Raw genomic sequence first — 24,016 nt, 5'->3', positions numbered from 1 at the left:
GGCCGTGCCGGACAGAGGCAGTGGAGGGTCCGTGGCCGGGAGAGTGGGCGTGTAGGTGGGAAAGCGATCTATGTTTCAGCCATTGAGTGCACAGGGTGCACATCTCCTTGTTGTACAGGTTATGCTTGCGTTTCCTCAGATAAAGGACCGCGGTGGACGCCTGTGCGTTGCATACGACCTTACAGATGCAGACCCTCAGACCGACCCTCGGAAGAGGACCAGCAGAATGTTTTGTGGATACTGAACAACGAATGTCCCTGAGACGTTGGTTTGGACTTGGGAGAAGTGGGGGCCCATTATGGGAATATGGATACAGTGTTTTTGATGAACCAGTGCTAGGCGGAGCCTATTATACAAGAAACATACGGTTATTAGCCCTAGATTGGCAACATGATAGCCTAGAGAACTGGTGGTTAGAAAAACTTTTGCCTTCTGCTATACCCTGTATTGAATGTCATACCACTGACCACCAGTCCTGGGTATTGTGTCAGTGTAAGGCGTGTGACAAAAAGTGGTACTGTGCCTCTTCTCGAAGACGAGAGTTTTGCAGAATTTGTGACCCACGAGAACGAGTGCTCCCACTTACAGAAGCTAACATAGTAGCCTTAGTGTGTGGAAAGAAAAGGCTGGTTCCTGATCAGTGGGAAGTACCTGAAGAACAGTGGGAAAAGACAGTAAGAGTGTGCGAAAAAATTGCCTAAAAACATAGGCCATGATGAGCAAAGGGCGAGGTAGTCTACAGAAAACAATACACATTGCTTTTCTTGCAATGCATTCAACGAGCTACAGACAAAGCATTAAAGGCTGTTTTAATTATAAACAAAGAAGGGGGAATTATGGAGATGAACAGTGTCACGTCCCTTGGGCCCGGGACAATGGACAGTGTTGCACTAGTTGGCAGAAAGCTGTGGGAACAGTAAGCAGGAGAAGACACGGAAGAAGAAGACACAAGACTGCAAGAAGGACCTTGGTTGCTAAGAATTGTAGTTAGTTGTATCTGTTAAAGCATATGCTGAATTATGTAGTTTGAAAGAGTAAGCATAAGTAGAAAATTACCAATTGTTCTGCTTGAATTACCTATTATTCTGCCTAGGGTATATAAGTATATGCATTCTTAAACAAAGCTCTTCGTTTTTGCACTGGAACGGAGTCTGTGCCCTCAGTCCCAACAGGGTCAACCACCACAGACAGGTGTCAAACTACCCCAGGCTCCCAGGCAGGTACCTGCAGAACTGCTCTTCCTGGTGTTGCGGTGCTGAGCCCAACAAGGAGATGTGCACCCTCTGCACTCAATGGCCAAAACATGTATCACTTGCCAACTGGTTCCTCTTGTTAAGAGAGCTGAACACAAAAGTACTTTTTTCTGCCATGATCCTCACTGGGGTAGACAACAAATATGGTATTACTGATGGGTATGAGTAATATAATTGGCAGCATTTAAGGTCTGAAGAGAGGGGAATTGTAGATAATAGCTTAAATCAATTAAAAATCCTCTTAGGTAAAAAATCACAGTGTGCCTACTACAAATTATTCTGTTGCACTGGTAAATTTACAAAGGTAGATACATAAAAAGGAAACAACTATAAATAAAAATATATTTCTTGTTAATAATTAGATATTGCACTGTTTTATATCACCCATTTTACAGGTATATGCATAATAAATTCTATACACACACACGCACACACATATAAGAGAAATATATAAGACCTCTTGGCCAAAGTTGGTTAGAAGGTAGTGAGAAAAGATAAACTCCTTCAAGCTGGAATACATAATTACAGTCACACAATGAAGTGCTAAAAAAAAAAATCAAGGAAGAATGATATTCAACTTTTTATTGATTTCCTGTTACTCACTTTCTAAACAAAAACTGATCAACAGTGTCAATACCACAGTAATTTATTGTTACAAAATTTACTGTGTAATTCACTGTGTTACAAAAATGCTCTGGTTGCCCAATTCTCGAGGGGCAGTAGACTTGTACTGCCTATATTACATTAGATTACACACAATGACTCAGGAGTTAGAACCCTTCTTGACTTAGGGAACAACAGGATTTCTGGATGCATGTTCAACAGTGCAAGTAGAGCTTGCCTATGCAGGACAAGTGGACCATCTGTTTCAAAGTGCTTTTTCTTAGGCAAGATCTTTTGTATCAGATGTAAAAACTGTAGTAACAGATATATCATCTATAAAACACTCAATATTATATAACTTTTTTGGTCTCTAAAATAACTAAAATTATATAATTTACTGCCAAAAAGAATTGTGTTCCTCATAGAAGTAAATGCTTTTATTCCAGGTATGTTCTGGGGAAAAAAAAAGAAAAAGGATATGGTCTTCCACTAGTGAGTATAATTTAGACTAAGAATTAAAAATTTAAAACCATGTAAAAAGTGTTTTCTAATACTATGGGGGAACAACCAGAATCATCTTGCAGTTGTAAAAATTAGAGCAACAGCCTTTGTTACACATTACTGTTGCTCATAATTTTTTCCAGGTGCAGGACAACTGGCTTCATACTTTTTCTTCAGGCCTTTCAAATATATCCGCAAACTGTCAGGGTCCAATCGAGAGTTTCTGGCAGTCTGAACCAATCTCATTGCTAAATGGTACACAGCTCTCTGCTTCATCATCTCAGGAGTGCTCTTCTGCCTGTGCTGTTCTTAAAAATATACATGCATTAAAATACGAGATAAATTATGTTCTATTATTAAAATACTAATATTAGCTATTTTCCAGCCTATTTTAGATCTCCCAATTCTGGGTTTGTATACAAACATTGCATCCAATACAGCTTTACTCTGAGAGCTGTCTTCTATTGTCACCTAACAGTGACCTTCAGTATATAACCTTTTATAACTGGTTCCAGAAATACAAATTTTAATTTTAATCCTTTCAGAAACTGAAAATATATTTGAGTTTTATAAAAACTGTGAATTACAGCATTGAAATCTTCTACTACATACCAAAATTTGTTTTGCAATATGATTTGTGATTTCCTTTGCATCCAAAATTACAGATGATGGTAGGGAGGAAACTTCTGCAGCTTTTAATCCTAAACATATAAAACATGAGTCAGGATTTTTGATGTAATTTTTATTTCTACCTTCCACATTATATCTTCCAGGATTAACTTAGCCTAGTTTTTTAAAGGGTGAAGATTTAAATTTTATTAAAATAATTTTTGTACATTTTTTCTTAGTGTCCTTTTATTTGTTGTTGTTAGTAGCAATATGGTTTTGAGAGTTACAAAATAAAATATCTACTTTGTTGTAAAGCTACCTCTAAAATACACCTCCACATGAAGTTACTGCTTGTAATACTGTAACTGGGTAGAATGAGACACATTAGGGGTGAAAGGGAAAATAATGGCATGGTGGTGTTAAAAGCTTTCTTAGTTTAGTTTTTTAATTTGGCAGGCCAGAAAATACTGAGGTTGTGCTAAATGCACTCTCCATTAAATCCACACATCCAGTGAATATGGATGTCATGTTCCAGTTTCTACTTTGTTGGCAATAGCCAAACTTCCAGATACTCAGGGTAAGAAAGAGATGTATTTTTTGCGCCCTAACACGATTTTTTAACTGTTTCCTTTGCCTGTGCCCCTGAATGTTCTGAGGAAAGCCTGTAGCTCATTTGGTGCTTTAACACTGTAGGGTTAAAAATGAAAAAGGGTCATGAAGAGCCCTTGCACTCTTTCTTAGAATGCAACTTTGCTCAAGTAAGTTAAAGCCAAGACACCAACACGGAGCTTCTAAAGGTCTCCTCTTCTCTGAGAATACTCTCCAAACATACAATTCTTCTGACTTAGTGGTCATGTAGCACCTAAAATTGAGCCTGTGCTGCCAAAGGTAAACAAACTTCTTCTGAAATTACAATTAAGAAATGTTTTAAGTCCAGCTAATTGAAGCTCGACTGGAATAATTTCTAGTCTTCTGTTACCACTAGCTTGCAAAAGTCATGTGTAGATAATGTAGGATTCAACATCAGAATCTAGTATTTGGAAACATACAGATTTCTGTAAATCTTTAAAACATGTAGCTATGCCTTACTGTCACTCACTCCTTTATTGACCCATAATCCCATAGTGGCTCAACTCATTCAAACAGACATGAATCAAGTAGCTACTGACATTAGTAAAATGTTTTTTTCACTAAGAAATTACTTGTAAAGTCTTCATACTTCCCGAAACTACTATCTTACTACATGGTTACTTAGAACACACAAGTATTTGGAACACACTAGAGATCTGCAGATCTCTATATCTCTCTTTGATAAGAGAGAGATACAAACTCAGCAGAAACTCTCATCAAAAAAGTACTCTTCCATGCCTAATAAATGAAACAGTATTCCACAGCAGAATCCATTACCATAGTTCTTTTCCTCTGTGTATCCTTTAGAAAGTGTGTAAGTGTAGGCAATTTTCTCTTTATTCCCAGCACTGCTTCTCACATGTTGCACTTCAAAATGGTAATTTTCCACATTGGGATATAAGGCATCCATATGACACAGTTCCAGGAAATGTGTAGCAAACAGTGTAAATGCCTAAATAAGGAAATAAGAAAGAAAAATTATTTTGGAAATAATCCTGAAATAAATTACAATAAATAAGAAACATTAAATTATCTGACAGATGTCCAGGTCTTCCTCCAAACCACCAAAAAGCTATCTTCAAATTACTAAAGCAAATTAAAATCTTTAAGTGATGAGTTCTACCATTGGCCAGTATATCTTTTCCAACTGGGGATTCTCTTGCTCCTTTCTCAATAGGAGGAAAACAACAACAGAAGCAAAAGGAAATCCATTATGCTTACAAAATCTGACTAGTGTTAATTTGAATGATTGTCAAATGGTTGCTTAATACTCTCAAGGAATGCTTTATCCAAAGTATAAGCGACAGAAAATATCTGAGCTTTTCAAACCAAAAAGCCCACAAAGTACTCTGAATAAACTCTGAGGAAAAACAAACACCTGCACACTTACTTTAAAAAGCTAGCAGCAACCTGAGCTTGATCACATAACTAGTAATACTAGAGGTGAAACTTTCAACCCATCTAAAACCATAATCCCCTTTTTTAAAGCCTTTAACCTCTGCGACCAGTTCAGAAGTTGTGTGGAACTACCACTGTTACTTTGAAAGGTAACCTCTAGGTGAAGAGGTTCACCTTTAACACTGAAGCATAAAGCTGTACTAAACAAAACTAAAAAGACTGGGTTATTCTCTTTCTTGACAAAAATACAAGCTCGCCAGCAAGTTGGAAAGATATGGTGACACAGTGTACTGGTTTTGGATGGACTAGTGTTAGTTTTCTTCATAGAAACTTGTGCTGTGCTACGTTTTGGACCAAGACAGTGCTGGTAACACAGCCAGGTTTTAGTTCCTGCTGAGCTGCACTTGCACAGCACTGAGGGCTGCTCTGCTCCTCACCCTGCCCTGCCAGCGAGCAGGCTGGGGGTGCTCGAGGAGCTGGGAGGGGACATGGCCAGGATGGCTGACCCCAGCTGACCTCAGGGGTATCTCAGAGCATCCAACACCACAATAAAAACTGCAAAGGAGGAGGAGAAGGGACGGACATTCAGAGTTATGGTACCAGTCATGTGTAACGAAGCCCTGCTTTGCTGGAAATGGCTGAGCACCTGCCTGCCGATAGGAAGTGAGTTTCTTATTTTGCTTGTGCACGTAGCTTTCCTTTACCTACTGAAATGTCTTTATCTCAGCCCACAAGTTTTTGCACTTTTGCCCTTCTGATCTCCCCCCCATTCCACTGTGGGGGATCGAGTGAGCGGCTACTGGGGTTAAACCACACCAACCAGTGAACAGAAGTGCAGCTTATGTCAGCATTTTTCCATCATCACAATTCTTATTATTCACCCATGATGAAAAATATCATATTTAGGCAAGAAATCTCTACAAACTGATGTTAAATTATGAGAAAATACTGTATTTACTTTCAGGATGACAACATAATTCTAAGGTTTAATTTTTTTTTCAAAACAGAATTACCTTTAAATTCAACAGATATTCACAGGTAGCATAACAAATGCCAATACCTTCTTCAGCACTGGTACCTCTGCCAAGTTCATCAATTATGATGAGTGATTTATCATTAGCATTTTGTATGATGTACGTTATCTAGGAAAATATTCAATGTGTTATCATTCCTATAAAGGCATTTTTAAAAAATAGCAAAATTTTGTGTTATTTAAATGAAACTGCAAAAATTTTTAAAAATCTTGTCAAATACACAACTTTTACCTTTCAAAGCTTTCAAACAGCTGTCAATTCTGATCAAGCAAATACTACAGCACTCTTTCTCTTTTCCATTGAACATACCACATTCCTTCAAAATTATATCAGTTTGGGAGAGGGACTTGAGAGGACTTAGGCCCCTACAAATAATCATTTAAGGTTTAAGCAAAACTAAAAATGTTGAAACTGCTATCAAACAGAGCACTGACTCTTACTTACATTGTAATATCTTTTAATTTAAGATATACCTGGTTTTCTGTGGTTTATTATCAAAGAGATGAAGGCTGGATTTCGGACTACTTTTCAAAGTACGCTATTTCAGTAGAAATACACCAGTATAATTTCTATTAGCTTAACATTAAAAATGGGCCTTCGACCCTGGATTAGCTATGTTCAATACCTCTTTCATTTCCTTCATGAATGTTGATGCATTTGTTTCTATGTCATCATCCATACCTATTCTGGTAAAAATCTGCTCTGCAATTCGAAAAGAACAATACTCTGCTGGGACGTAAGAACCTACAAAGCAAATAAAATGTAAGTTTCTTTTATCAGTGTGATATTTGCCTGAATATGTCAGTGGGGAAAAAAAAATAGTTTTACACTTGGTTTTCATGCACAGTAGAGAATGCACCTTACCTGATAAAGTTTCATAACATTATGTTCTACCATGACTTTATAAGAAAAAATTATTATATGGATACAATAATTAAAGAAGCATATGAAAAAAACCTTTAAGAAATAATATGCCTGAAGCTTATGTCAGTCTAAAGGAATGAAAAAGTGAGAATAAATGTCTGACCAGAATACTTCAAGGACACTTAGTATCAATTTAGTGTAAGGTGCTGGACTGAGTTATGGTGGTCCAAAGAATTAAGACCATACAGCTGTGCTTCTCTAAAGACAGACTGGGGAGTCTTCCAGGTATACAGATGGGCCCTGTAAATTTCCAGTGGCAGATGCAAAACCTGTAGTCTCCTCTGTCAGCAACACAAAAGCTGGTAGGAGCAAATAGACTACTAATTACCTGTTACTATTTTATTTAGATAAAATGTTATTCTAGAAGCCAAATCATTCAACCTTATAAAAATTTTTAGCCAGAAAAAAAAATGTGCTGCAGAAGATTACTACTATTGTACACTCTCACTCACCAATCTGTGCCATAATTTGACAGAGTGCAATCTGTTTTAGGTATGTTGATTTTCCACTCATATTTGGTCCTGTAATAATGACAAAATTGTTGCCCTCTGTCAGATACGTGTTGTTAGCCACAGGTTTTTCCATAGCTATCTTTTCAAGAATGGGATGCCATCCCTGCTTGATTGCTAAAGTATCCGTAAATTCTGGACGAACTAAAAGAGAAAGTAAGATATAAAACACTGTGGAGTTAGTATGAAAACCCTTACATTATTGAACTAGTATGTTTTGAAATAAAGTTAATTCTTGCAGAGCCAAAGTCAAACTCTATTGTTTGATGTCAAACAATGGAGACAAACCAGAGACACTCAACTAAAGACTACTGAGACTCACAAAAAGAAACAGAACGAGACCAAACAGCCCGGTTATTCTCCAACAGAAGGCTCTTTATCTGGCCCATAACAGAACCAAGGCAGGAACTCACCATAATCCGAAAGAGTGCAGGCATGGGCAAACGAAAGCAGCATATCCAGCATAGACACAATGTCAGACAGCTTGTACAGGCAATGAATATGTTCATAGATCTCACTCAGTAGTTTACACACTATTCTGAAATAAGACACTGATTTAGCTGTTGCATGGCACATACCATCACTTTATCCAACTTACAGAAATAAGGGAGTTATGATGTTTGTACTGCATACATTGGGACAGAAAGTCACTCATAAAACGCAATCACATCTGCCAGATGCGAGTACATGTGTAAATTTCTTTGAAGTAAATTAAAATCTTATACCATCCTCTCAGATCCCGTCCTGCCATCAGACACAAGACACATACCTCAAATACCAACAGCTCATATGAAAGCTTCACGAAGAGAATGAACTAAAAATATAGCTATGGAATCAAGCATGTTTTATTAACACGTGAAATGCGACTAATTCCTGTAGACCTTCATGTTAATAAAAACCTACAGGGCTGTTAGAAAGAATTTCCATTTAATTGACAGGCAACATTACACTTTAGTAAGTCTTCTCAATCAGACAGCAGAGCAACATGACATGCAGCAAGGACAAGATACAGAAATAGACGGTTCCACTCTAAATACAAGGAACTGATTGGAAGTAAAGACTGCATTATTAATGCAAAATTGATTGTGCCATTGAATGGCATTCATTGTGCCATTTTGTGTAGATAATTCACTCATAAAAATTAATATGATGACCAACCTTATTAATAAATGCCTGTATATTTCCAATCATGTTTAATACAATACACACTTTATGTTTGTTTTTTTTGTCTCAGAACATACACTTGAACAGTGCTGCTTTGGACTATTTCTGTAAGTAGACATAACAGAAAGATAGCTTTAAAAAAAACTGTAATTAGTTGTTAATTGGAGAAAATAAATGTAGTTAGCAAATATTAAGTAGTTTTAACAGGTCTTACAAGTAGGTCATGTGATATATTTCTCTCAGGGACTCCTGACATCTTTCATTCATTTTTATTAAATCTGCTGAAGTGAAGCTATATGTATTTTTCATTTTAGTGATCTACGGGGAATTGAAACCAACAATAAGAACTTGCCTTATTATCAGAGAGAAAAACAGTTTCTAAAAAAACAAATTGGGAACAGTATGGGGGGCAAAAAAGGAGAAAGAACAACATCTGGTTTCATTTTTACCACATAATTTTTTTTTACCATAAATTTTTATTAAAAATTCATTTCAGACAACAGTTATCAGCAAGATACATAACTTCATATTTACACATTACATAATTGCTTGTAATTGCACATTTCTTACTATAACTGGAACTATTAACTATAACTCAAAATAGGGTAGTTATAGAAACATACCAATTAAACCTTCATTTACTTCTAGCTATCTTCACTGAAATTATTTTGATTGTTACAGTATAGTGTGTACTTTATTAATATATATATTTTACATAGAGTATACAAATATATTATGAAAAAACATATCTTGTACAGATACCTTTGTAAATTCTGAAGGAAGCTGGCCATTGGGTAATGTTGAACAATCAGCATTCATCTGGATAAAAAATCCACGAGCAGAGCTGAAACTTGTTTTCAATGGTAGGTTGTACTTTTCTGCAAGTTGCGTTATCATACCTACAAAGAAAGATTTAACCCAAATTATATACTTTCAGGTACATACACATACTTGTGTGGGTACAAAGATGGATACTGTTAATGGATACTTAATGGAAGGTTTCAGAAGTAAAAAACAGTAGCATCTGTATTTTTCACTGTGTGTGAATGTAGGATTAGAAGGAAATAGGAAGTTCACAACAAATGACAGGCGCTAAAGTTTCTGATGCTCTTTTAGTTTTCCAATTATAGACTAAACTAAGATGGTCCTTTAGCTAGAAATCAACATTTTATACTAAAAAAAGGAAATCAATTTCAAAAGACTTTTTTTTCCTTCTATTTTGACTTAAACAGGAAAGTTACTATAACACAATAACACACATCATGCTAAAATTCCTTTTGTTTTTATTTTCCAACTCTTAATATAGCTAAAAGGTAGACCACAGAGAAATCAAGACTGCTTAAAATATAAAGAACCAAGAACTCAGATATTTGAAATGAAGAAGCTAAACCAAAGATTTACAGGTTTTATGCAGAATGCTTTAGGTGGAATAATTCTGTTACATTACTTCAGACTTTTTGTACTTATACAGGATAAGGGGCAACAGAGCTTTCAATATAGGAATCACAATATAATTGTTCAACTTCATTAAAATACAATGGAGTTTTTATCTATAAACAGAGCATCTCACTAAGTATCTCAAAAGAACTTCAGTAGCTTATCAATGACAATCAATTTACACTAACAAAAATACTTTTTACTTCTGCAAAAGTCATAGCATGTATGATTACACTGCTTCTATATGCCAGCTGCAATGTACTTTGAACTCCAAAAAACCAAAAATTTTACTGTCTAAATACCTGCTATGTCATCAACGATTTCTGTGTATGTTCTACGAGCTACATCAAGAAATTCATTGATGTTAGGCTTGACAGCATAGCACTTCTGGGTCCTCATACTCAGACATCCTTTTGTGTATCTTGTATCATCATTAATTACAGTTGTAATCTTTTCAAGCATGATTCCAAATCTGCAATATTAATTGTATCACTAATTAAACAGATAATACCTGATGATTTTTACTTGCAATATCATCCTCAAACTACAAATAGTATTGCAAATAATAGTATTACAAATAACTGAAGCTAATTATCTACTATTAAAACAAAACACTACATTTCATTACTATTTTCACCTCAGAATGAAGTGTGACTATACCCAAGTCTGACCAAAGATACTATACCTAAGTCTGACCAAAGATATAATCTTCCAGAGATGTAAATTATTTCTCAAATATACAAGCAAGAGTTGATTTTTGCATTATTATGGGGACTCTAGGAAACCACTACTTGTCTTTTCAGAATTATTTCTAATGGAGCTCAGTTCATCAGCAGTTGCAGTATCATAGCTAGCTCCTTTGCTTTTTTCCCTGTATTTGTTAGTTAAAATTGGAGTTTTTGACCGTTAAAAACAGATTTTAGACAAAAGAATTGAGCTGTACCTGTAACTATAGATAAGCAAAGATGCAACACCTTTAAGCTTACAGGCACTTTTAAAATGAGTTTCTAACATACTAGCTCAAGTATTGCAATTAAATACCTTGTATCTTCAAGAGAATTGTAATAAGCCTTTAGCAGCTGTGTGTTACAGCTTCTTAAAGCAGCCTGTTGAAGATTAAAATATGAACATGAACGGTTACTTCTTTTTGTAGACTTTTTAAAGGACTGAAAGTTCTTGGATTCACTTATCAGTGAGGCTTATCAGCAGTTGCTAAGTACTTTGTGGAATCTGAGCAGGAGTTTCAGTTAAATATTTGTTATAACATCAATTATTCAGGTAATGGTAGGAATCCTGCTCTTCAGAGTATCAGCCTCAAATGTGTATTTTCAACTGGCTTAAGAATCAACAGACTGTTGGAAGTATTGTGTTCTGCAAAACACATTTTTTTTTTTTTTACTTTATTGGTCCCTTCCAACTTAAGGTAATCTATTCCATATGCTATGAAAATTGACAAACTAAGGACAAAATGGTCTGTACTTTACTAAAAAAAAAAAAAAAAAAAAAAAAAAAGATGAGGACAAAGCTTACTTTCAGAGGCTCCACAAGTTCTAAAGTATGCTTCAGGTAGATTAAATTGGTGATTTTTGATTCAGCGGTTTTAACCTGTTGAAAAATTTTCCAAGTATTTGAGGCATTTGTATGTCTGACTGTCTAAAAAAGTACTTAAGAACTAGTAGAACTCATATTCTTAACTCTAACTGGTTTATATCTTTAATGAAAATTCCTAAAACACTTCATAAGCTCACTCTGACAACTTAGTAAGTGCACAAATAAATGTTCACCTAAATTTTACATTGCCTACTGTGACAGTTTGCCCATCAGTAGCTAAGATTTTCATGTCTGCACTGATAAAGGTTAAGTCTAATGATTGACTCACCCTGCTAACCCAAGCTGTGAAAACTTCTTTTAATCTTCTGTGTATACAGAAGACTCACAGACTTAAGTGCTATGTCAGTGGACCAGCCCTAGTTTAACTTTCCTATTTCCTGCAAACTCATTTGAACTAAAAGTACTGCTACTTTCTTCCTCTCAGAGAAGGAATCAATTTGTCACATACCCAGAACTTCGTCAGGCACAAAATCTGCTGAACTTGTTCTTCAGATGGGTAATCAAGTAATCCAAAGTAGGTGGCCCTCATTTCTACCAAAAGTTGGATGCTGAACCAACTTCTAAGGATCTTTCATGATTGAGACAAGAGGGTCTTTAAGGAAATCTGTGTTGGGTTTATTTTGTCCAGATACCTTTACTTTGCTTATATATGTAAACTTTGTAAGAAGAAGTACTTGATTTCACCAGTGATATAATTTTTCAAGTAACACATCTCAGCAAGACTGTCAACTGACAGTCCTCCTTAGGATGAGAGAATGCTCACGCTGAACAGATCACTCACACTTTAGTAACTGAAACTGTAGGCTTTTCAGAGGTGCACCTCTTCTGTTAACTGGTGGGAGGTTTACAATGAAAATTTTTATGGAGAATAGGAATGAAACATACTAAATGCATTAATCTAGTGTTTGATAAAAGCAACTGAGTTAGCACTTGAATGAACACATCTGTTGTGTGGATAGTGGGCTCTGCTACATTGGAACCAGTCAACAGTGAAAACACTGCAGTAAAAGGTTTGGTGTACATGGCCCTGAGCATACATAGAAGCATCCAGTCTGATAGTTGTAGTCATACAAATGATCTCTCATTCACATTACAGATGTCTACAAGGAAAGCTGGGAGCAATAAACATTCCGGGTTTTGCATATGTCATTAAAGAGATTTATCTGCATTTATTATAGTCCTGCTGGAGTCTGTACCTGATTTCTTTAACTAGTATTAGACAAGTCCTTTATCTAAGCAGTAGAGTCAGCATGTGAGAAGACACTGAGAGGTGAGAGAGTTGTATAGATCTATGATGCTGGCATACAGATATATACTTACTCTATTTTGGTATTTGTATCACATGTTTTAACGTACAGAGTGATATATAAGGCAAAGTCTGATGAAAAAAATAATCTTGCTTTGAAAAGTAACAGTCACTAGGACTGTAAATCACCATGCACTTTTTCCACTGATGCTGATGTGAAGAAAATTCCTCTCTCTCATCCGAGTACTGTCGAATGGGATGTACATTTATAAAGAATAAAGGTGGGGAGTGATGAAAAAGTAAACATTTTTGGAAGTATACTTGCATAAATTAAGATGAATATAATATTGATGCAAACATGAATTTTTCTAACATTCTGCTACAAGAATCATCTACTGCTGTAAAGTAAGAGACAAACTTAATCTATGATAACATTATTCCACGTCTTTTTAAGATGCAGCTTTTTTTCTAATGTATTACGTATATTTATAGATATCACATTTATATATTGCATGTTATAACCAGATAATTGATTGTCATGGTGTATTTCGAAACATACCGTATCCTGCTTTGGAATTTGTACCAAAACTGAAAGTAGTTGTTCTGTATCCAGGAATTTTGAGATAACTGTAAAACAAAAGTAAACACATCAGAAATTGAACTGAAATCATAATAAAACCTATTTTTTTTTTAATGCACACAATTATTTAGTGATATTAATGCTAATCTTTTTCTTACATGCTATCTTCATCAATTATTTACAGGGTAAAAACTAGGTTAAAAATAGCTGCTATCTAAATTATTTTGTCGTAACTACATTTACTATACCTAACCATGTAGTGATAATTATATAAGTAGACATTTGTCAATTCAGAAATATTCTTTTTCTTAGACTGAATCATATTTCACAGATTAAGATTACATGATCCAGCTTCAGGTGGACTAACTCATACTCTGGCATTGTATTTTACATTTTTCTGGATCCCTGTGTTTTATGAAGCAACAGGAAAAAAATATGTATACGCAAGTATTACTTCAGCAGTGTCTTTATTTGTTTAATGTGTAATTTATGTATACTTGTATACATCAAACATAGTGCATACCTAGCCACAGAGGTAGAGACGAACTCCAATTCTTCGAAAAAGCTATGGGCTCCCTGACCTCTACACATTTCATCAGAGAAATTCACTTTTCTTAGCAAAATACTTGAGAAAAATATCACATCTACGATATTACAGATTACTTCAAAAAATTAAGTGTCCACTATGTCACCTAACAGAGCATTAAAAAAACACTTTTCAAACATATTGAGTCACATGACATACTTCCCCATATTAGAAAAAATGTTTAACAAGAAATATAATATTAGGTATTAAAAAATAAACTACTACCTGCTTGAAGACCAAAAAAGAGCTCCTCATCCTGGAGTAATTCCTGAACACAGTCCAGTCTCATGTTAATTGTTTCAGCATCAACCAGAGGTTCCAGGATATTGGACCTCAGTCTTCGACTTCCACCAGGAGTTTTAGTGTAATTTAGGATCCCAAACAGTGTGTGACCATTCCTTTGAAAATAAAATAGATTTGAAGAATACACCCACCAAAAAAAAAGATGGTAAATGTCAAGTCACATTTTCAGGTAAGAGTATCCTACAAATTTGAGGCGTGTTTTTGGGATGCTCAGCATCTTCCTGTTTGCCACACATATTATATGAACTACAGCAGTTTAGCAAGTCAGATAATGTAATTTAATATAATATTAGCCCTCAATTATATAATTTTCCAAAGTCTAGAAATACATTTCTACTTAGTATTTTCCTCATTTTTTGTAGTAGTATTTCTCTGTCCAAATATGTTTTTTAAATGCTCTGAATGGTATGTAAATTCTTTCATACAGAAATAAATATAATTGTCAGCTCTTTGACACAAATGTCAAGGAAGCTTAGTGAAATACAACTTTATAACAGCATTCTTACCGAGAATCTCTGTTATTAATTACTAGCTCAAGATTTTGTGCTGATGATGAATCTATCATTGCGGTTTTCTCACTCCCCTGGAAACGCACCTTGAGTGATTTAGGAGCATAAACGGAATTTTGAATAAATTCAACATATTTTAGCAAAGCTGAAGCAGCTGCAAGACAGTAATACCTAGGAAAGAAACAATTTTTAATGAATGTTGAATAGTGCTATTGAAATATCACAAAAGCCATGCACGACAGAAATAACATTCACACTTCTGCTTGACAATTACTGGGATTAATAGCACTGAAAAAGCAGTATATTTCAAACATGCACTAACACATGTCCAGTGAACATATATTCTAAGGGAAGAATGAAAAGGACAAAGTGGAAAGCTATAGAAACTCAAAAAAACCACGCTATTCTACAACAGGCTTTCTATTAAGGTTTCTAGATATACCAGAAACACCAGATGGCAAAACAGAAGGACAGCTCTGCTGTGATTTTCTAACTTTTGCAACAAGACAAAGGCTCATGTAGTGAGAATGTAAAAAGTTGTTAAAAACTTATCTGGACACAGTATGCTTTTCCTTATTTAAACATACTTTGATTGAACCTCCATGAAAACGGTGCTAAATTCAGATGCACACAATTGTTCTATGTATTCCAAACCCTTTGTTTCATTGAAGTATTTTCTCTGGACAGTTGTAAAAGTCACATTCTGTGAAGACGGGGATGAAAGTAAATAGTTTTAAAAGTTACATCAGACAGACGTCTCTATTTTTCTAGTGATATGTATTCCTAAGAAATCTATCAACTGATTCTGCAGTCTGCCTTCACACAAGTATTCACTCGAGCTCACTCGCAGAGGCAGGTCAGCGTAACTCAACACAGATACACCAGTGATTTATGAGCAAAAAGGAGGAGAGAGGTTAGAAGTAGAAGAAGACTCATGAAGAGGCCATCAGCTCTGTAGGCATGAAGCAATTCAGGTAGTAATTACTACAGGTAATTATAAAGGTTCTGAGGCTTTAAAACTCATAAATTACATATACTAGGGTCATCTCACTGGCTTTTACCCTGCCAATGCTCTTTTTCCAATTCTGTGATACGTCAGCCCCATGGATTTATCAGGTTGAGAGAAGAAGGGAGAAGCAAAAGAAAATGCTGGATTTTTGTTTAATTTCTGAATCTTTCCTAGGTTCGGTATTACTCAAATTACCCAACGCCACAAATTCAGAACTTTCGGCTTCAATCAGTAATATACTTGTGTCTTTAACTGTCAGGATTAGAAGTAGCACTGTGGGAGCTGCATTTTGATTATTCTTTGCCATGGTAAAATTAGACCCAAAAATCAAAGAAAACAAAATCTGTCTGCATTTAACATTTTAAAAGTTGTCCAAAACACTCAAATCAACAATCATATAAAACTGACCAGCAAAAACCCTAAAACATGGAATGAAATTTAAGATCTCACCTTGAAATGCTCTGTAATCAGACTGAACAGTTTTGTTGTGTTCCCTGCATCACAAGCAGTGTTCGACATTATTATTTCTAATGGTGTTAAAATCTTGAGTTTAGTAATAACCTGAACAAAAAATAACAAACCATAAATAATCTAAAATATTTTAGACAATAAAGAACCAGCATTAACAAAATACAGAACCCTAATATTTTAAAATCAGTTCCAGTCTTGCAAATGAAGACCAAATTTTCTGCTAACTTCTACACTAATGAGTCAAATTCATATGTATCTATATATACATAAAACTAAATTTAAAAAAGAAGCCAAACAAAAACTAGAGCTTATCCCCCATTATTTAAACAGAGAACCATATCTGCCATTGAAGCAAGAGACAAATATCCAAAACTATATTCCATGGCTATGATGGGAGGATGACTTATTTCAAGAGATGGCAGCTTTCTGGGCTTGCAGCTGAAAGGTTAATGGTGCTCTGGAAGATGAAGCAATGCAACAGGTCTGAATACTATTACTCTTTTGATTGAGACTCGTTTTAGATTTTGTTCTAACCTCCTCTTGTAACATTGATATCAGTCTTAATATGGCTAAAAACATGCATATTTAAACCAGCTTTATGTTACACACTTCCCGCAGGGATTTAAAGTAGATTACGTGCTCTTCTATTTTTTACTGTGTAAGAAAGGACAAACATCATTATGCATTTATGTTCACTTATACCAGCATGCACAAATTCTCAAGGGAGAAATATGAAAAAAACAGACTATATTTTAAGGGCTTAGAAGTTAAGATCTGAAAGAAGGGAGAGATGATGTCCCAATGGAAAGGTGAACAAGCATAAAAAATACACAAAATAAATCACCTAAGGGTATTCGGGGTGGGAGAGTTGTCACTGCCCTTCACGTCTCCTAGTAATTGGGAAGTTTATTCTCAGAGATGCAACACTTAAAACAAATATTGAAGAATTTAAAGAATACAACAAAACTTCACTGAATTAATTTGCAGAACATTCAAAAATAAAAGGGTGCATAAGAAAGAGAAAATACAGCTGGATACCAATCACTAGCAAAACATGGATTCTGACAGTGTAAGAAAGCTGATCAGCAGATAGACATCATTAAAGTGTGCTAGTATTGTTAAAGGTGTTATTGTAGTATGCTATCAATTAGTATTGATAGTATTGTTAAACATGTTAGAGATTGAGGCAAGAAATTAGGCCGTGTAGTGCATTTGGGAAAAAGCAGTTGTACAGCAGCATCTCTTCTTTTTTGACTGGATGGTGAATACAGTATCAGGTATGTGCACTGAATGGAGAACTCAGTAATCTAAATGAAAAATTAAGTACACATCTCTACAAGTAAAAACACCAGCTTTTACAATGGTAAGACAGGACAACAGCGAACAATCTGGCCACGGCCTGACAGGTTGTCATAGAAGATGATAACTTACCAAGAAGAGAGTCATGTTATCAGAGTTTAAAGAGAAGGTATGAAAGACTTCTGAGAAGTAATTGCATTTTATCATTAAATTCAAGACAAAACAAAAAGTAGAGGGGTGGGGAAAGAGTTTGGGCAGCTAAAATACTTCTCAGTTTGAAAAAGATAAATTTCATGGACAATAACAGTTCTTAACCCTGAGAGAGTAGAACAGGGGAAACTCTAGACCAGAAAAATAGCTACTGCTTGCTAAAAAGAAAGCCTTTTACTCTTCGAAGTAACTGCAATTGTTATGAAATCATTAGTAAAATTAGAAAACCATTTCCATAAAAAAAATCTGACATTTCCTTGCAGAATTCTAGTCTTATTCTTTTGACTAGAAGATTTTTTCCTACTAACAAGCAAATCAGTTTTTCTTTTTTAAACCTCTAAGTGAATTGTCAGGTTGCCACATGATCATCTGAATGTCCAAATTTTCTCAAGCAATCTCATTTTCAAGGCACATATAATCTTGATTTTTAGTACTGTGCATTACAGCAGTATTTCTGTAGCTGCCACGTTCGATACGTAGCTACGTGTGTTAAGAGCAGGATAAGCCTTAACAGCAGCAAGGTAAAAAAAAATAACATTATACAACCTCTGTTTTAGTAAACAGATTTCATGGTTGTTTATATCCTGAGTCATAGCTATTTACCTTCCTAAGTAAGTTTTTGTTTCTTTGAATATTGCAAAGATGCTACAAGCCACATTATTTTCTAGCATGTATAACTACAACAAAAACATTACATTAGATGTTTCATTAATGCTCCTGCATAAACCAGAGAGACTACTCTCCAAATTAATGTAGAATATGCAGTGCTGATAAGCAGAACACTTGGCTGTAAATTGAGTGAATTTCATTTCAAACTGAGAAGGAATATTTCTGCAACCAAAGCCAGCCCTGTAATTACTCTACCACACACACACATTTATGCAGGTCAGTTCTCAGAGTTCTTTTGCCTGATGAAAAATATTTTCAAGTTCTACTACCATACATTGCCCAATGCTCTTCAAAGCAAGGCATCTCACTCCCATATACAAGTGTATTTCGCAAAAACATTCTTTCCTCTCTAAAACTGAGGCACAGTAAAGAAAAACAGCAGCCCTTTCAACACTGCCCATTTTCTAGAACTTGTTACCTTCACTTTTGAGAAATCTCTTCCACAAGCTAGACATTTAATTTCCCTTTAGTCATAAGCTTTTTTCAAGAAAGTAAGTCACAATAATTAGACTCTAAAATACCTTGGCGTAAGTTGTATTGTCTGCAAATTGTGATAATATCATCTCAGGATTTTTTAAGTCAATACTGGCCATTCCGACTTCACCTCTGGCAAGGCCTCTTCCTTCTACTACAGCTACAATAACTGATGCAACACTATGAGCAGAGACTGCAGATGAGGATGTAACTGTAAAACAGTTGCATATTTTCAGTTACAGTCAATACAGATCAATGCAAGATTGATCAAGGAGCATCACAAACAATAGAGTGAGAATAAACAAATACAGACACAGGTAGGCTTCAGGAACACTGAAGACTGAACTCAATCATTAGTCAGACTGTGAAACAACTCACTTTAAATCCCACTACTTTTGCACAGCACACAGGTACACATAACATGGCACGAGGCATCATTATCCTGGAACACAACTTTGTTCATAAAAAGCATTGCAAAATGTACCCCCAATGAGCTGTGTAAGTGTTCTGAAGAACTAGTGCTCTACACCTCTGAAGATGCCAACATAAAATGCATAAAACTTGCATCAAGAAATTTGAGAATGATATTGTATGTGATGTCCAATGCATTACAAGCCTAAAAAGATGCCCCAATTAGAGACTTGCATGAATCTGGGCTCTTCAGTTTTAGTGACCTCATGTCCACTGACATGTCTACACATATAATTAAATTTTGGACAATCTGAAAAAAGTCTGAATTCTAACTACATTGATAATTCATACATGAATGCAAAGCAAGTGACAAGAGGATGCAATACCAAAACAGTAGTATTTTCCTGTTGGTGTATTTTCCTGTTCATTGCCAGCATCCTCTGTAGTACAAAACAGAGTCTGTGTTGTGTTTTGAAATGTATTTCAATGTATTTCAGTATCTTAACACACCAAAAAATTAAACTGTACTTAAGAAAATAACATAAGGAATGTAAGTAGGATTATTCCCTGTAAGAACTGTCAGTCTTACCGGAATATCCCATAAGAGGGGTATGGCTTCTGCAAACAGATCTACTGGAAGAGAGGGGTGTTTTTCCAATACATGTGCTATTCAGGCCTCGCACAGAAGAAGAAGTTGTGAGATTCAATGTGTTAGCATTTTCTACACAAGAACTTTTGTCCCCAAAATATGATTCTGAGGAAGGGAGAAAGAAGTGAGTTACAAAAAAAGACACAACAAGTTTTTATTCAGAAAATAATATACAAATATACAGCTTACAAAGCTTCATTTTTCTTAGCAGAAATATTGCAGCAAAATGTCATTCTATAAAAGCTCTCCAGAGTACAAAATGAAATTAAAAAAATCAGACTGTTTTGAAAACAAGCTTGCATTAATATGATTATTTTCTACAAGGGCATTACTTGCAGAGGCAATAAAAAACTAATAGTTTACATTGCTGGACTGAAATAAAAGTTAACAATTTCATATTCTAATGAATTCTAGACTTATGAAAGAATGCTATGTCAGCTTTATGTCGCATTTGCCTGTCACCTTTAAAATCATTATCCAAAATCACACATTTATGAAAATCTTTTTTTTTAAAAGCTGAGCATTCCTTTCAAAAAACAGAGCAACAAAAGAAAGCAAAGAATCACTTAAGCATGATCTCCTTTTGAATCTATGGGGATCAACTCTCACAAATCATACAATAATCTGGGATACATTTTTTTAACAGCAGTTTCTTTTACACATGTATTTAAGATCTATCTACATTTTTAAGTCCTGCAAAATATCTTTGTCTCAGAACATTAAGTTTCTAAAAATTATTTAAATAATTTACTTGTTTTCAATTCTCAAGATGACTGAAAACATCATATCCTTAATCAAGTTTAGATAATTGCTTTTTAACATAAAAAACTGAATTAAAATATAAACAGCTATTCCACTTAACACTTATAAAATTCCAGGTATTAAAAGACAGATAAACTCAAATGTCTCTGTGTCTTATATTACATTAAAAACTGATAAGCAAGACAACATACTTCAGTATTCTTCTCAGATGACTCTTTAACCGCATGAGTCTTTATCATGGTCAGTTGGCACAAAAATATTTATAGTACTGGGGTTTGTCTGGGGGTTTTTTTGAGAGGCAAGGTGGGGTTTTTTGTTCATTTTTTTAATCTTAAACTGTGACAGTTAATAAAAATACTAGTTCAGACTGGTTGGGGTTTTTTTTAGTGGACAAATCAGCATTGCAATGCATACAGATGATTTTAAAAAATAGTATTCACTTAAGATTTTGACATAAGTTCTCTCAGAAGTTTGGCAGAAGAGACTTCACTCTCAGAAGGTCCTGAATCTCGCATAACATGGGGAAAACTGTAATTTTAAGACCAGATGTACCAAGCCATACATATGTATTTCTTAAAACCAACATTTAAGTTATGCCCTATTGAAATTAGCATTCTAATTTGAGGATTTTGGGTTTTTTTAGGATTCCTCAGTAATCGTGTACATTATCCAAAACCATTTTTTCCTACTTTCCAATTACGTATAATGGAGATATATATACTTCGGAATGCATTTCAGCAAAATGTTAAATTAATTTCTAATTATTTTCATAGTTTTTCTCCACTAAAAAAAATTCAACTTTAACTTTTTTTTCTGCCTGCCAAGAAACAGACTTTGATAGTAGTACCAAGTCCTGTGACCGACCTACTGATGCACAAATCTTCCTTATGCGGTTGTTGAGGTGTCTCGTCCTCGGGGAGTAGCTTTATGTAAAGTATGGCAAATAGCTGCGCTGCATTGTAGGACCATAACGTTCTTACCACACATCAAGGATGACAAGCACTTAAAACTACTTCAAAGGCCAGGAAAAAAACCAAACCAAACCAAACAACACAAAACCAAAAACCATCAACAAAAACACCAAAACAACCAACAAACCAAACGCAAACCCAAAACCCACCAACTGAGCGTGGTTCAAAGTCTCTCCTGTGAAGCAAATACTGTCCAGCAATTCAAACCAGTTTATCGATCCTACCAGGGAACCCAGATACTACCATCCAAAGAAACAGGGATTTATTTACAGAAGTGCTAACGAACTCCATCGTTCTGGCAGGCTAAATGAAAAAAAGGTCGCTAAGAGGGTGGGTTGCTGCTGGCCCCTGTCAGTAAGCACCGCTTGTACCAGCTCTTGCGGAACCAGACCCTCGCACAGGGGGCAGGAGGATAAAGGAGGAGATCGAGACCCCTGCACAGACCACACCGCACCTCCTCGATCGGAAACTGCCGCCTTCGCCCCGCTGCTCCCGGCGGCGCGCCCGGGAGCGAGGCCTTCCCCGCTGGAGTTGCCCGGCCGCGCCGCGCCGCCCGAGGAGCCGCCGGTGCTGACCGAGCTGCGCGGCGTCTGCAGCAGCCCCAGGGTGTAGCGGGGCGTCCGCTCCGCCCGACCGACCGCGCGCGGCGTGGAGGAGCCAAGGCTCGGGCAGGACGCCGAACGGGCCAACAGCGCCCCGGGCCCGCCCGCGCCCGCCATGGGCGACCCCTCAGCGCCGGCCCCGCCCCGCGCTCCGAATGGCGGCACCGGGAGCCGGCGGCACCGCCCCTGCTCGGAGCGGCGGCACCGAGAGCCGCCGGGTCGGGATGGGCGCGGGACCGGGTTAAAGAAAGGAAGTTGTCGAGGTGCAGCTATGATACAGCAGTAAGCAGAGCTGCTGGCCGCAGCGGGACTCACTATAAATAGGCAAGGAGCAGAGGAACGCGAGGAAAGGGCCTGCTATGCTCTTTCCAGCAGGAGTACTGCATTTAAACATAATTTGTCCTGCATTAATTCTTCATCGTTTCAGCGGGAGCTTCACAGATGTTTTCCTCCTGCTCAAGAGTTTTGGTACAAAAAGGTCCCCATAATAACCATAAAGCTTGTTTACTTGTGTAATTGTCTCAAACGTGCTTCTTTCTAGGCATGTTTCAGAACACTAACACTACTTTGTATATTAGCATGTAATATACACCACTAAAACTGTTTCAATTAACATTTTCACTAGGCACTATTCTGTCTCTGGCATTTAATACACCTGCATTATAAAACACTCCAAACTGAAGTCAGCCGCAACTCCTTGTGGACAAAAGCAGTTTGATGACTATTCAGCTTCAGGACAGCAACTCCATCAGGTGCAGCTCCTCAGTTGGCATCTGAAAGATACTGGCCCCCTCCTACCCGTTCAGAACAGGCATGCAGTCCCTCATCACTGAGCATTGCCATCAGACAACTTTAAAAATTTCAACATCAGAAACTCTCATGGCAGAGCAAAGTATGGAAGATAGCAGGTGACAATTCCAGTTACTGTCACTGTCCTGAAGTCCCACATTGAACTTTCCATAGGCATTCTGATTCCTGCAGCTGGAGTTAGACATCCTCTTCTCTGACAGAAATCCAAATATATGGCAAGAAATGCAGAAACAAAAGGAAGGTCCATCTTTCACCTTTCCTTCCTTTTACATAGTCACAAATCATGAAGCTAAATTCACCTAACCAAGCTGTCTCAACAAAACCTAAAGGAAGCACATTTGGAATAAAGCATGTACCTCTGTACTTGACCATGTAGAAGGTAACAGAATGGCTGTTGATTTCCCCACACGTTAACAGAGCTACTCTTTTAATTAACATAGCTTTAGACACACAATTTTATGTACCTGAATTAGTCACTATTCTTTCACAAATTCTCATACAGAATCTTTCAAAATTTATTGCTGGGAATGTTGGCTACACTACAGTACTTAGGATTAAGATCTTTCCCTATAAAGATTTCAATGGAAAAAAAAGTTATGAAAGTACACTTTCCGAAAACCTTTAATAAAGGATCTGTAACTGAAGACTGAGAACGGTAGATTAATTACTGCAAAGTTTCTAACTAGATAAGCTCAGAAAAAAATCTTTTAACAAAATAGAGGTAGATGGTAACAATGCACCAAAATGACATAAGTCTTAACATAGACACAATCAGCAATTAA

The 24,016-nt window shown here is 36.2% G+C and overlaps 1 protein-coding gene across 1 annotated transcript; it reads right to left on the bottom strand.

Moving 5' to 3' along the window:
• Positions 1–1,820: 1,820 nt before the first annotated feature.
• On the bottom strand, positions 1,821–22,541 carry MSH4 (mutS homolog 4). The gene is made up of 20 exons (XM_032696693.1): positions 22,277–22,541; positions 20,030–20,194; positions 19,077–19,240; positions 16,357–16,467; positions 15,485–15,600; positions 14,895–15,068; positions 14,311–14,483; positions 13,479–13,546; positions 11,593–11,667; positions 11,104–11,168; positions 10,365–10,534; positions 9,388–9,524; positions 8,840–8,943; positions 7,875–7,999; positions 7,405–7,605; positions 6,654–6,772; positions 6,008–6,136; positions 4,374–4,548; positions 2,970–3,058; positions 1,821–2,660 (listed from the first exon to the last, which is right to left on the bottom strand). Exons 1-20 carry the CDS (start codon positions 22,539–22,541, stop codon positions 2,475–2,477), a joined length of 2,811 nt encoding a protein of 936 aa, XP_032552584.1. The 3' UTR covers positions 1,821–2,474.
• Positions 22,542–24,016: the final 1,475 nt, after the last annotated feature.

Source organism: Chiroxiphia lanceolata, chromosome 9 (genome assembly GCF_009829145.1).
Source record: "Chiroxiphia lanceolata isolate bChiLan1 chromosome 9, bChiLan1.pri, whole genome shotgun sequence".
Lineage (NCBI taxonomy): Eukaryota > Metazoa > Chordata > Aves > Passeriformes > Pipridae > Chiroxiphia > Chiroxiphia lanceolata.
The sequence above is the reverse complement of the archived record's forward strand: the minus strand, read 5'-3'. Positions and strand labels throughout refer to the sequence as shown.